The 14,664-nt window shown below is 52.3% G+C and overlaps 4 protein-coding genes across 4 annotated transcripts; 2 read left to right on the forward strand and 2 right to left on the reverse strand.

Annotated features, from left to right (window-relative positions):
• Positions 1-238: 238 nt before the first annotated feature.
• Positions 239-1,332, forward strand: BU25DRAFT_424050 (mitochondrial dicarboxylate transporter; the record flags this gene model as incomplete). Its single annotated transcript, XM_033708252.1, has 2 exons — positions 239-1,233; positions 1,284-1,332. The coding sequence occupies 2 exons, from the start codon at positions 239-241 to the stop codon at positions 1,330-1,332; spliced, it is 1,044 nt and encodes a 347-aa protein (XP_033558792.1).
• Positions 1,333-3,181: 1,849 nt separating this feature from the next.
• BU25DRAFT_413502 (uncharacterized protein) lies at positions 3,182-4,710 on the reverse strand. The gene is made up of 2 exons (XM_033707049.1): positions 3,595-4,710; positions 3,182-3,534 (listed from the first exon to the last, which is right to left on the reverse strand). The coding sequence occupies exons 1-2, from the start codon at positions 4,682-4,684 to the stop codon at positions 3,284-3,286; spliced, it is 1,341 nt and encodes a 446-aa protein (XP_033558793.1). The 5' UTR covers positions 4,685-4,710; the 3' UTR covers positions 3,182-3,283.
• Positions 4,711-5,271: 561 nt separating this feature from the next.
• BU25DRAFT_300321 (uncharacterized protein) lies at positions 5,272-5,806 on the reverse strand (the record flags this gene model as incomplete). Its single annotated transcript, XM_033701975.1, has 2 exons — positions 5,272-5,528; positions 5,581-5,806. Coding segments are annotated over 2 exons (483 nt in total), but the record flags the coding sequence as incomplete, so codon positions are not given.
• Positions 5,807-7,102: 1,296 nt separating this feature from the next.
• Positions 7,103-12,037, forward strand: BU25DRAFT_461123 (uncharacterized protein; the record flags this gene model as incomplete). Its single annotated transcript, XM_033710413.1, has 5 exons — positions 7,103-7,529; positions 7,577-7,748; positions 7,798-9,489; positions 9,538-11,939; positions 11,991-12,037. 5 exons carry the CDS (start codon positions 7,103-7,105, stop codon positions 12,035-12,037), a joined length of 4,740 nt encoding a protein of 1,579 aa, XP_033558795.1.
• Positions 12,038-14,664: the final 2,627 nt, after the last annotated feature.

The raw sequence follows: 14,664 nt of genomic DNA on the forward strand, positions 1-14,664 counted from the left end.
TAGAGTGCCGGAAAGACGATCCGGAATATGTTGTGCGAGGCTCAGCATTTTCGGCGGTGGTCCATATATACTGGCGTTATCCGTTGTTGAATGTCCTGCATCCCTTCATTGGACTTTGGCGATTCACATCTGCCGAACACATACTCCTGCACCTGCTTATCTGTCACGCCTTTGTTAATTGCCTGTCATTTGTCACTCGCACATTCACGACTGGGTGTTAGTGACGGACACTAACAACATGTCCACCACAGCATCGACTCAATCCTTCAAAATGCCCGCCTCCCGCGCTCTCGAAAACGCAAAGCAAGGCTCTGAAACTATCCTCAAGGACGCATCTGAGACAATGTCAAAAGCGGCAGAAAACCCGAAGAAGGCAACAGCCGACTTCCTCCACACACCGTTCATGCGCGCAGCGCTACCGTTTATCAACGGTGGTCTGGCAGGCATGACAGCAACAACCGTCATCCAGCCCGTTGACATGGTAAAAGTGCGCCTGCAACTCGCGGGCGAGGGCGTCAAAACAGGTCCCAAACCTACACCCATCGGCGTCCTAAAGGACATCGTCGCCGCAGGCAAGGTCATGGACCTATACACTGGACTCAGCGCCGGTATCCTCAGACAAGCCGTCTACACCACCGCGCGCTTGGGCTTCTTCGACACATTCATGAAGACGCTCAGCGCCCGCGCGAAAGAAAACGGCACGACAGTCGGCTTCAAAGAGCGCGCTGGCGCCGGTCTGACGGCCGGTGGTCTCGCGGCTGTTGTGGGTAACCCGGCGGATTTGGCGCTCATCAGAATGCAGTCCGATGGCATGAAGCCCGCCGCGCAACGTGCAAATTACACATCCGTTGTTGATGCGCTGATGCGGATCTCCAAGAACGAAGGCGTTCTGCGTCTCTGGGCGGGTTGCTACCCAACGGTCGTCCGCGCGATGGCGCTGAACTTCGGACAGCTTGCGTTCTTCAGCGAAGCGAAGTCGCAGCTTAAGAACACGAGTCTCTCCTCGCGCTCTCAAACGCTTACAGCATCCGCGATCGCTGGGTTCTTCGCGTCCTTCCTGTCATTGCCTTTCGATTTCATGAAGACGAGGCTGCAGAAGCAGACACGCGCACCTGACGGTACATTGCCATATAAGGGCATGTTTGACTGCTTCAGGAAAGTCGCGAAGGAAGAAGGTCTTCTGAGATTTTACCGCGGGTTTGGAACATACTACATTCGAATTGCGCCGCATGCGTAAGCCGTTTCTGAAAGATTGAAAGAGAACAGTTACTGACAGACAACAGTATGGTAACGCTCATCGTCGCCGACTACCTTGGCTTCATTACCAAGTAAATGAACCCTCAACCTCGCGAACTGAACGAAACCAAGTGAAACTAAACGACGAGTCGAGATAAGGAAGAGGAGAATGCGGAAGGGAACATAATGGAATGGCTCATACCCATACTCGCTTAGACCTGCACCTTTGAGTGCAGAAAGATCTACCCACGGCGTTTGGTGTTCGAAGGATATATGGCTTAGTCTCACACAGGAAGCGCATGTACGTACGAAGACCTAATGCAACGATGATACACCCACAAGGTTCATCGTTGCTGTTATAATGTGAGAAAGGTAAAAATGTACTTCAAGAAATTTGTGTTGTGCATGGCTTCCCCGCGGCCGAACGGAGCCGCCGCCGAACTCCACAATACCTTCCGACCGTCTGCACGTGAGTTGCTTCTTCACCACCACATGTGTTCTGCGAGTAAGATCATGGCGATGCAGGACTGTGCATTCGAGCATTAAGTAGGGTGGCAGGAGAGGCTTGGAAGCGCACCATCTCACTCCCTCAAGGCGGTCCAGGAGCAAATTTATGTCGAACTGTCGCCAGCCACAGATGACTCCATGTGGTACTTGTGGTGACATCGTGCGGGATTGCAGTGGCTACGTAATACTTGTGTTGCAGGCCGAAGACTATGCCTGCTCGCAGGTTAGTAGGTTCGTGTGCAGTTCAGTGCGTTTGTCGTACCACTCCAACCAACGCCCAGGTCATTTTCAGTGAATGAATGATTGTAGTGGTGAAACATGGACCACGCACGAAAGATTGAATCTGGAATGCGCTCGGATGCTTGCAAAGCTACCATTGCTTGATCTGAATATAGGATCGCATTACTCGAAGCCTCGTCTTGTTTCAAGAAGTCTGTCAGGATCTTATAGTCCTATATATTAGTGTCATTTGCTGTGACCGAGTGAGTCGTTGATGACTCACAATTGTATCGACTACTTCGGCTTTGGTGTTGAAGCTAGGGAAATGCATAGGTCGTGGATTTTTCCGTTAGTGATGAGTTTTTTCCACAATACCAAAACCAGGATGTTTAGTTCTTCCGACTGGTTGTTTGTCGTAGCGAGTTATCTGAAAGAAGGTGCGTTGAAGCTCGTTTATTCGCTCATCTGGCTTCGGATCCCATTGGCGTGGCAATCGGGCTGGCATCGAATCGTCCATTGCTCCGGAACGGTATTACACTGCAGTCTTGCTGAATCGTCGATATAACAGCGGAGGCAGTACACTGGGATCAGAAGTGTAGCTGAACTGCACCCAATATAGCACTCAGCTAAAACACGGAGTGGTCAAGACACAAGGCTCGTCAAGTCAGTACTGCGCCGGGTTGGAAGGTTTGCGTCTCTGCGGTAGGCGTTGAGGAGGAACGAGTTGCGCAACGTTGTTTTTGACGACGCTGAGGAAGAAGAGAGTACTCAAGAATAAGGGCGCTAACTGCCAAAATGTCAGCGAGCGCGGGATAATGAACGAAGGAGAGAGTAGGCGCCGGTGGATAGGAAGGGACAGCAACAACTCGCCCGAAGCAGCCACGGTGCAAGCAGCCACGAAGGTCTCTCGCATACAAGGAAATAGAAGAAGACAGCCTGGAGCACAGCAGCACTGCACAAAGTTCCTCAGCTTAAGGACAAGCTGAAGCCCAACTTTGCCGTCTGGTGTGCTTTAGACAGCCGCGCTCACCAGGACTTACCTTAAAAGCATAGCGGTTTTGAGTATTACAACAGCTGCCAATTGATACTGCTGCGTCTTCTAGCGCAACTATTGTTATGCAAGCAGCCTATGGTCAGGTCCATGCAGGAAGCCTCACCTCCAAATCACATCTTTCAGAGCGTGCCTCTTCATTGCATAGCATAAAGCCTGCGTGGTACCTGATTCGATTGGAAACTCAATCCTCAACGCCGAAATGGGTATCAACGACGCCAAGATGGGTATCAATTCTCTATCTTTCCCCACGTGTTCACTAACCCTTCCTTACTTGTCCTCGTCGTCCTCATCACTGGGATCCCCCAGAACTTCGATAATCGAGCTCTGGGACGGCTGCTGTGTGCTTGATACCTGCACCCTCGAGCCACTTCTGTTGGGCTGGGAACTTTGGGGTGCTTGTACGTCGTCTTCGTCGTCCTCATCGCCGTCTGAGTCCATTTGCGATTCTTCGAGCTCGGCGCGCTGCATGCGCTTGATCTTCCTGACAAGGATTGGGTCGGAGCGCAGGTCTTCTGCGGAGAGTTGCTGTGCGTGATGTTAGCATTTGCCCTACATGACGTATAGAATGGTGTATAAAGATGAATCTACCTGATCACAGCCTGGAATAGGACAAGCCACACTCCTCGCCCCTCCCCTCCCAAAGTGACTCCCACTCGTCCTAATCATGCCCAAAATTGCATTCTTCTCAAACGTATGCGGGCACTTGTTACTCGAATACGGCTCCTTGAACTGCTGAAACGTAATCGGACACTTTGTGCTAATCGTCGCTTTATCCATGACAAGATCATCTTCATCATCGTCATATGCACCGCCCCGTGTCTGCGTGACGCCCAGCTGCGGCTCCCCGGCTGAGGTGAACCATGTATCTTCGTGACCGAGAACGGGCCCGTTGTCGCCGTGCCGAGCGTCGTGGACGACGCGCTTGAAGTCCCGGTAATCGTTGTGCTTGGCGTAGCGCGCGGTGAAGGATATCGAGGTGTACGCGTTCTTTTCGCGCTCCATGCGGTCTGTGAACATTTCTACAGAACCGGTGAGGGCTACGTGGGAGCCGTCGAGGGGCGTGGGGCCGGGTGTTGGGCCCTCGTCCATTTGCACGTCGATGTCTGAGCCTGCGTCGCTGCCTTCGGCGCGTTGTGTCTGGCGTCGTTGGGTTTGGCGCTGGGTCATTTGCGATTCGTACTCTTCCTCGAGCTGCCTAGGAGCGTGTTGACGCAGCCACTCCAAGGCGTCCTCGATGCGTTGGGCTGCGACGCTGGAGTCGATTATTGCACGCATGCTCTCTTCTAACTTCGCTGTTGCCTCGTCGACCTTCTGCTGGAGATCTACCATTATCATTTCCTCGTCTTCCTTCTCATCGAGCTTCTTGCCGGCATCCCACTTCTTGCTCCGAGCATCGACATAGCGTTGGTGCTCGCTCAGCATATCATTGACGCCTTCAGCTGTGCTCCGAATCTGGGTGATTGCAGCAGTGTTGTGCTTCTTCACTGCTGCGAGGGTAGAACCGTTCAATTCTCGGAGTGCGCGTTGTGCCTCCCCATCTAGTGGGTGTGAAGGCTTCTTGTAGGGCGGCAGCGCATCTTGAATGGCTCGAACAGGTGTCATTGCGACGGAATGGCGGCTATTTCTGGGAGTAGCTCCAACGCGCGATTGTCGACTGCGTGAGGACATCTTGATGTGTGCTTGGGTGTGGAGATGTTGTGGTTGAGAGGTGGGGAAAACGGTGCGGGATGAGACGCGTCTGACATTTTAGCGCGTCGCCAAATCACATGTCAACTTCACGAAGGATCTCGCAAGTTGCACATCGATCACATAGTCATCGATTGGCGTGTTTACGGCGCTGGCTCGTCTTTGTCGGGATCGTGATTTTGGAATTAATTCTGGTATTTCTCGGGCGGCTATAATCTATGTAATCGCTCTCCGTACATTGCGCATATGCCATGAATAGGCTTGAAAAGGCGTGGATATCATAGTTGTTAAACAATACAAACAACAAGAAACGAATGTTACCCACCATGATGTCCAACAAAACACCTTAAGCTCTCCTCACCTCATCCATGTTGGTACACTTATGTGCTACGAGGCGCACGCCGCCGCCACCCTGAGAGAGGTAGCAGACAGCCCTTCCTCAACGACCAGTGAATGGAGCTTAGCTCGACATCCATGTTGATCGAACAGTGCTGTTGGCTCAGGTAGACACCTCCTACAAGGAAGTAGAAGCTCGCGAAATATGACCACTGTTGTGTCTACCTGATTGTGCTCGATATAGTCGTAGTCGTTCGACCCTCCTTGCTCGACATCGGCAGTCCCTTCTCGAGGTCGTGTTCCTGCTTGGGCCTTGCATTCTTGCCCGGCGGCGGCGAGTTGAGACGGATACCGGTTCGACGGTTCTGGCGGTTCTGTTTGCTGACGTCGACTACTGAGCGACCTGTGATACGGCGAGATGCACGGCGGATAGATTGGCGGACGTCCCATTGACGCTTCTTTGCGAGCCACCAAAGTGTTCCTGAGCCGACTGCACGGAAGTTAGTATGATGGTGTTAGATTAGGATTGTGTGAGAACGTACTGCCACCAATGACAACGATCACAGCTACCACAACGATGGCTACCAGCCCACCAGAAGACAGCTCGAAAGCACCCTTTGATGAACCTGCTGCGCCAGCATCGTCTGAATCCTGAGGGTTGTCCGAACCGCCGTTGTAACCTGCGGGAGGTAGTCCACTGCCCGAACTCGAGTCCTGAGCAAGGGCGAGCAGAGGAAGCAGCAGCGAGAAGAAGAGAGCCCGGCTCATGTTGGCAAAGGTACGGTAGTGTGAAGGAAGGCTTGCTACGTAGACAGGCGTCGAGCAGGTGGTACGAGAGTCGCGTGAAGGTTGTGAGATCAACTCGATCAGGACGGGACACTACCCAGCAAGTCAGGCAGGACGCCCATCTCTATATTCGCGTCCTCGTTGGCAGAGGCTATTTCTAGGCCAGTACCCCGCTGCCAGAGCGTTGCTGGCGCCTAACATGGTGCGATTTTCCAAGGTCCCAAGATTGTGGCCGGCGATTTTTTCATGCTGCGTGCTTATTATAGAGGTATTAGACGAACAGGCGAAGCGGATTGGTAAAGGCGTTGTCCATGTCGGCGCGTATGGTGTTGACGGGAGATCACCTTGCAGCGGGACAGGGGCGCTGCGGGTGGTGATTGGTTCGGTGGCTTATGCAAGCGCCGGTGCTTGTGCATGCCGTGTGCAGTTCGTGTTTCAGAATTGCCTCCGAAGGAACAACACCACAACAGCGAAGGCCATCGACATGTGGCAGTAGATAAGGAATAGGGCCGCGTTGTAGGTCGTTGTCAGTGGTGCCGTCTCAGGTGAGTGTTCGAGCTAACAGCTGATAGATGCCAGCATACTAGATGCAAGAACGCAGCAAGAGCGGAGGGACCACCCACCGACTTGTCAAGCGTCGTCTGGAAGGGCAGAGGCATCGAACGAGAAGCCTGACGTATTCTAAGACACTGCTGCGTAGTAGCTCGCAGTAGAGGGCAAGAGAAGCATTTCAAGAGCTGCATCTTCATCTTCGATTTTCCGAGCGCAGCAATGCGTGATACTCGTGCATCGAGGACACGTGGACAGTTGGAGAAGCATACATTGAGAGTTAGTGCGATATATTCACACAAGATAGAAGAGATGGAAGAGGGAATCTTAGTATTGCAGGCATGGGTGACGTGAACTTGGGCTTGACTTGGATGCCGTGAGGAATCTCATGTGTTCTTGAAAGCTAAAAAGTATCGCTGTGAGTCGCTTGTAAGTCGCTTGTAAGTCGTAAGTGCAATGTTTGAGTATGTGGTCGATGGAGTCCAAAGTCGAGCGTGTTGATGTCTGCGACTTCCTCACCTCGAGGCAGGAAAGAGCGTAGCTGCGAACTTCCTTGTCTCGCCTCACCCCTCACCTTTCACTACACAACTCCTCTTTCAACACATTTCTTGTTCCATCTCGTCTCGTAGTTTTTGCTCGTTTGCCCGCTATTTTCGTGCCGTCTCGCACGTCTCGTCCATCTCGCTTCTGTCATTGACTACCGATTGACTGCCTGCTCGAGCTCTCACTATGACTGGGTTCTCAAAGGGGAAGCAGCCTACGAAGACGTTCAGGCCATCGCAACTCAGAAATATGCAACAGGTACCTGACAGCGATGCCGTGGTTCCCGAGATGCAACTGGAAGCGCCCCACTCTCCTTATGGACCTGAGTTCGAAGACGAGCTTGACGATGAAACATTGGCTACCATCGAGAGGCTTGCTTTTAAGTCTTCAGCAAGCGTGAAAGCGTCTTCACAACCTTCCCTCGCGTTACCCCAGACCTTCGGCATCGCCAAACCCGGTTCAGCACCGTGCGAAGTTCCGTTCTCCTTCGGGTTCGCCAAACGAACTACAAACAAGACTCCGAAGGAAGACGCACCAGCGCTACGACCGTCCATCCACCCTGACACTGTCATACCCTCCATCGAGCCCGCTGATAATGGTGCACCCAAGCAGGGTATGGGCACAGAAGCCAGCTGTATGCTTAGGCTAACGATCTCGCAGATGTTAGCACTACTTCTGCAGCATCGCCCAATCTTCCATCGCCTACGATCGAAGAACGTGTTGCCGTTGGGACATCCGAAAAAGACGAGACTGCACATGGGCATGATCAATCACAAGAGTCCTCGCACAGGAACGGTGCATTCGTCGACGGTCCGGACACTGAGCCAGTCAAGTGAGTCATTTCGCAACAAGTTGGCAAACAACACTGACAGTGTGATCAGGCCCGCACTCTCGGAAGAGATCACTGATATTCAGACTACGCCACAACCTGCCGCACGGTCCGCTCCTACCGCAAAGAAGAAACACAACGGAACGAAAGCGAAGAAGGGCAAGAAAACGCTTCTTTCCCGACCCCTTGTGCCTTGGCCGCCTCGACACGACCCTCTACCTGACGACTCGAGCACACTATCCACTGCTGGTTCATCTACGAGTCATGCAACATCCGAACACCAAGCAGAAGCAAGCTGGCCAATTCGCGATGTCGAAGACCTAGCTGTCAAACCTCAGCCTGGTGGAGTTTGTGTGCCGATAGACGGGCTTCGCGATATTGAGGAGTCGTCGATCGCAGCTGAGACAGCATTGCCGGACGGTACAACGGACAAGACTTTCGCCTCTTATCAGCATCAAGTCGTGGACCTGGGGCATGTCGAGCAACCTGAAGCTACGCAGCACCACGTCCATTTCAATGCGGCAATCCAAGAACCAATCCATATTGCGGATTCTCCGACCATGCCAGATGATCCGTCGTCTTATGCTTCATGTGAAGGTCATGGGCGCTTCTCGCAGATGCAGCAAGCTTCAAAAGCCGATAGAGATACTCTAGGCGGCTCAAACTTGATGCCGAGATCCACTACGCCGTTTCCCAATAAAGACCCAAAACCGCGTCCAATCCTCAGACCCGCTTCAAGCCACCGAGCACAGAGCTCAGATCAGCAGACCTCATCGAGCACCTTGAAGACCAACCTTGATCCAGTTTGTGGCCCATCACCTCGTGTGGGAGATGTGCAAGAGGTGTTGCACGGAGCATCCAGCCGTTCTGGGCCTATACGAGTAACAAAAGCACCGAAGAAGGTACGACCTATGCATATTGCTCACTCAAGGGCATCAGCCGCCATTGGAAACAGTCAAGCGCTTTCTGGGATGACCACTCTAGACATGGCGCTGGACACTCTTCGGACCGCTTGCCTCGCTGACCAGTACCGAATCGAGGATCAGATGACGTCTACAATGAATGACTTGAAAGAAGAGAAGAAGCAGCTTCAGAGTACGATATCGGAGCAACTGACGACAATTACTGGACTGCAGGTCAAGCTGAACATGGCAGACGATCGCTTGGCACAACTGACCGAGAACGTGAAATCAAAGCAGAAATACGTTGCAGGCCTCCAGAAAGATCACGAGAAATTGCAGAAGTCTGCGGTCGCCTCCCAAGAGCACACCAGGAAGACCTTGCAAGACCAAATCGACGAAGTTGTGAAAGAGAAGGCGATATTACAAGGCGAACTCGAGATGATGATCGACTCGTTGTCCAAGGGTCAAAAAGGGATGCTGAAGACAATGAAGGAGACACATATGCATTACGTGATGGCATTGTCAAGGGAGAAGGACTTGAAGGATCGACTCGACGAGCGGGCACGCATGTACGAGGAGGAAAAGAGCAGGCGAGTCGAGTTCGAGAAGCAGCTCCTACCAGCTCTCCAGGGCGTACAGCGTCAGTTGAGCGAAAACTCTACCGCCCTCGTCGACAAGTTGAGCAGCCTTCAGACGAGTCTGGGGCTTCGCAAGACTGAGGACAGCAATGATTGTAGCATCAAGGACTGCTTACAGATCCTGCAGAAGCTGGAGTCATTACCCCTCTTGACTGCCAATGATGTTCGGAAAGCCGAAGACATGCTGCGCTTCCTTCACGAGCGGTAAGTGGTCAACGCCAGGCCTTTACATATATGCTGACATCTCAATAGCACAGATGCAGGTTTCGAACTCCTGGCTAAGACTTCCGAGAGCAAGCTTTTCCCGATTGAGGATGTTCAGCAATGTATGCGCGACCAGATTCAAGGCTTGCAGACGGAGATTCTACGACACGACCAGGCGATAGCGGACGGTCAGCTGGCCTATGAGACCAACCAGTGGCTCAGAACGGAGCTTGATACCCAGAAACAGGATCACCAACGGCTGGAGGAACAGGCAAGCTTACTTCGACAATCCGAGGTGGCTCTCAAGACGCGCGTCACACAATTGGAGAATGAAAGGGACGAATTACAAGCTACTGTTCGAGGACATGAGACGCAGCCACGGGAAGCCGAGCTGAAGGTGATGCAGCTGCAAGACCAATTGTCCCGGACCGAGAACGACTTGCTGCTGGCAAATGATACTGCTAAGCAGCAAGAACGTCTACGTTTGGAACAGGAGCGAGAGTTCTGTAATTACAGAGTAGATGCTGTGGTTCACCTTACCGGTCGCAGGAAGCAGATACAAGAAATGACCGACCAGGGCCAGGCCAAAGACCGCGAGTGCAATGCCTTACAGCAAGATGCAGCAAACCTGAAGATCAAGCTGGAGTCTGCACAGTCCCACAATGATCAGCTGGCCATTGAGGTCTCCCAGTACAAGTCTACGATTGAAACACTCCGCCAGGAGACAAACAAGGCGACCGAGAAGGAGGGCGCAGCTCGGGCCTTGCTTCAATCCGCAGAAGAGATAAAGCTTCAGCTCGAAGCAGAAAACGAACAGCTTTCCGCCACCATTGAACAGGTTCGCATAAGTTTGCGTGAATCGAAGAGTTCTGAGACGAGGCTTATCGCACAACGCTTCGACCTGCGACGACAACTTGGGGAGCTCCAAGATGCGAAAAGTGCCAGCGACGAGCAACTACAGCAAGCACAGCACGACATGGCGGCCAGATTGCAGCGGGCGGAGATAGACCACACTACGGAGCTCGAAAACCTGCAATCTCGCCTCAATCTCTCCGAAAATGCCCGTAAGGAGTCTCAAGCCAAGTTGCGACAGACCGAAGCAGCGCACAAGCACCAAATCGAGTGCCACGAGCAGAAGTTCAACGCAAGGTTTGAGGATCTGGCTTCCCAGTCACAGCAAGAACAGGAGAAGCTCAAGGCCCAGCACTCGCAAGAAATGCAAATCTGTGCGCAGGAAGTTAACACTATGATCGCCGAGATGGAACTGGAGACGGAAAAACGACAGAAAGAAGCCGGGACGCTCACTAGCAAGACTCTCGTCCCCAATACGCAGCAGTCGATTGAGCATGGCGGGCCCTCCACCTCGTCACAACAGTTACGGACAGGCAAGATCCGCAAGGCGGATGGACAGATCAACTCGGTAGTGGAAGTGGTACCATCGAGCAATCGTCGGCTGAACACTGATGAATCTGAATCTGTTACTGACAGACTCAGCTCTACTCACAACCGTCGTGAAGGCCCCGAGAATCAAGCTGGCTACTTCGAGGAAGAGTATCAGAACAGGTTCGGCCCTCAAGCGCCGCTCCATGACCAAAGAACGCAACTCTCGTTGGTGGATCCTAACGCTGAGGTCGTTCCCGAGACCCAAGAGTTTGAGTACGCCCAGGGAGTCGCTGCACAATTCGAGATGATAGAGTCGCAGGTATCTGTGGGCGACAATCTTGATCAAGAAGAGACCCTGACGGATCTGTCTACCATGCCTTCAGAAGATCTATCGGAGATGCTGCTCGATATCCGACCGACACCTGGACGAGATCGGGTCACTCTTAGGCACTCATCGTCCCCCAAGGACACGATACAGACGCCTGGACGGCCAGTACACGAGTCTACTTCGGACACTTCATCAACACATTCGCAAGGTCGACCCAAGTCTCGAGCGAACACAGCATCTCGAATGATGCCACTGCCCGCCCAAGATATGCAACGACAGAGCATCCAAGCTCATGGAAGTTCTCAACATCTGGTGCACGCACAAGCTGATCGAAGCCTCAGAGCGGACAACGATTCTCCGGACTTCATGCATGCGAACAATGCAGCATCAAAGCGTACATACGCTCAACGCGCCTCTGTGCAGGACGTCACGCGGACTAGTGACACTCCTCCTCCTCCTCCTCCTCCTCCTCAGAAGCGAAAGTCTGCCAGCGGTGTTGAAGATGGTCCTTTCAAGAAGCTCCGTACACCTGCCCAGTCCTTCGCACAGCGTCCAGCTTCGATATCCAAGAGTTATGCGCCATATACGCCAGCACGAACCGGTGCGGTCACTTACGCTGATGTCAACCCTAGCCCTTCCAGCGCTACAGGGCGCCGCTCGAGCAACCGGCAGTCGTCGATGGCTGGCTCCCAGACTGGTACCCCTCGGCTCTCTTCCACTCGTAACACGCGAAGCAAGAGTACGTTGGCAGTTTCGATGGGTCCTTGTGTATGTACTGACGCTGCAGCAGCCAACCGGTATGCGGATCGATTTGGGCAGGAGCTTGATAGGCGTTGAGCAATCGTGGTGGGCGCAGTGAAGGCACTAACATCTGGCGCTGAATTCGACAAAGCCGTTACCATGATACTGTGTGAGTCGCCGAGGACCCACACAGAAGATGGATTGGAGGTGTGGACGCCCGAAGGTATGTAGTCCTACATGCGCAGCCGAGCATACATACTGACAGGCTCGAGTCAGCATCTATAGTGGAATTTCCGTATCTGCAGTCGATTACATAACATTTCATTCAGCATGGCGTAGGATCGTATACGGGCGTTGCGAGGTAAAGTGACGGCCCTATGCTGCTCACCGTGCAGGTGGAGCGTTGCTGAGGGCAAGTCTTTCGAAAGTTATTAGGAACAAGTGTGTCGTCAACATAGTTATGTAGGGGAGCTAAAGATCAGCAATATCACAAGGTAGATTCTACAGTACTAAGATGAAGTCTGGTCGTGAATTTGAGCTTGACCGACACGTATCACTACCTACACTTTGCACGTCTATAGTTCCACAACCATGAGACATTTTGGTGCTGCAATTAGCGGCAATCAACAGTCAGGTTCTGAATTATCTTTGCGCGAGCGCGATGGTATATGCCCTGCAGTAGAGGGTGGTGCAGGAACAGAGGAAGTTGCAGCCCAGTTTCAGACATCCAAACGCACTGTGCAGCGCACTCTAAAGCGATACAACGAGACCGGCAGCAACCTAAGAAGGCCTCGCAGCGGCCGCCCAACAAGCCTCACCCATTGCCAGCGTTGTCTTCTTCTTCGTATTGCCCGCAAATACCCAAAGATCGAATACCGTCAGCTTATTATGGAGAAGGCAGAACTGTGGCCAGCCAACACAGCAACCTCTGTTGTTGCAGTCAAAACAGTATACCACGCTTTTCTTGCGCATGTTACGACCAGTGGTACACTAGGACAAGTGTTGCGGTATCGGTTGGTCCGTACAGTGTCTGACTATACCCCTGACCACTACCCTGGACTAGTGTGTTACAGGTCAGGTATATAGTCGTCTCCTCCTAGCTAGATAGCAATCCAGCGCAGTATTCCATTGACCCAATAGTTCTACGTTGTTGTTTACCGTAGCTGTCAGTATTCTACAGCGGTTCACACCGCTACAACAAGGATCGCTCTCGCGCTAACGCAGTTAACGACAGAGCAACGACAAACCTCGGTTAATTGAGAAGCAAAACAGACCAGCCACCAGGCTGCATATATGCTTTCGCTGATCTCACGATCTGAAGTAGACCGATAGAGTATACAGAGCAACCCCACATAACGCGCTCTCGCCGATCTCGCTGCTCTCACTGCTCCACCGGATCACTGAGAGCATACGCATCACTAAGAGCATACGGATCACTAAGAGCATACGGATCACTAAGAGCATACGGATCACTAAGAGCATACGGATCACTAAGAGCATACGGATCACTAAGAGCATACGGATCACTACATGGACGCGCTTGGTATATAGCACGTAGACACGTTGCCCTTATGGCATCGTGTTCAACCTCGTCAATCAACTTTGTTATTGGAATCTCACCTGCTCTCGAGTTAGACAGTATACCCTGTACTACTCATTGCTCCCAGTTGCCACGGTCTTTGACTAGACGACTACCCGACTATTACAAAGGCTATTACGGGCCCGACCAATAGTCACCAACCCCTGACGGCTTCTGTACCTCTGCTCATCTCCGAGAACCAATCGAATAGTGCCTACGAGCTTTGCTTAAGACACAACTTCAACAGCGCAAGGTCTCCGCAACTTCAGGTCAAAGCGCCGTCCAAAGATCAACAGAGCTGCAGCGTTGCTGAGGCTTAAATACTACCAGGAGTGGCGCTATTTCAACTACAAGAGGGTGACTGTGAAGTTCTCTGATGAGTGCAGCGTTGCAAGAGGTTCTGGAGAGAACCAGGAGTGGAGTTTTCAGTATCCCAGTGAGAAGTTTGACCATATCAAAGTTCATGAAAGCAGCTCATTGAGGCCAAAGCAGCAAATGGGTTGGGTCTCTATTTGGTATACACCAGGTACGCATGTGGGAAGGATTGAAGGATTGAACTGGCTATTCTACATGCTACGGAGTGGAGCTATACATGAGTAAATGTCTACGTTGATGTCGTGTAGCTGTCAACATGTAGTCGTGCGACGTAGCAACCAGTCAGCAGATAAGCGCCTATGCGGCCGACTGCAAGGGGACACCTCAACCGTGACAAACGGGGTGTGCAGTCATAGCCACTAGGTTACAAGGCCATGGCCAGAGAAGTTCCTCTGTTCGACTAGACTAAGCTTCATACAATACAATCTCAGTTCAATCCTTCAATATTTCCGCACATGCGTACTGTCCACGCTCCCCGACAGGAAGTGATGAAGGAGCAGGAGAAGCAACATGGAATGAGAAAGGCGCAAGGCACTTGAGCATCACCATCACTTCCAAGCGGGGCGAGCCAGAACAAGCACTTTCTGCGGCCGTTCTGCCACATAGCTCACACTTGCCACTCAACCTTGATCACTGCGCGGTACTAACTGAGCTGCAAATGTGCACATGTAAGTGTACAATCGTTGAACAAAAGTTTGGTCGCAGCGTTGCGCTTGGGCCACCTTATGCACTTTTAAGTGAATGTTCACAACGCCTTTTCTCCACAACA

Source organism: Macroventuria anomochaeta (genome assembly GCF_010093625.1).
Source record: "Macroventuria anomochaeta strain CBS 525.71 unplaced genomic scaffold BU25scaffold_30, whole genome shotgun sequence".
Lineage (NCBI taxonomy): Eukaryota > Fungi > Ascomycota > Dothideomycetes > Pleosporales > Didymellaceae > Macroventuria > Macroventuria anomochaeta.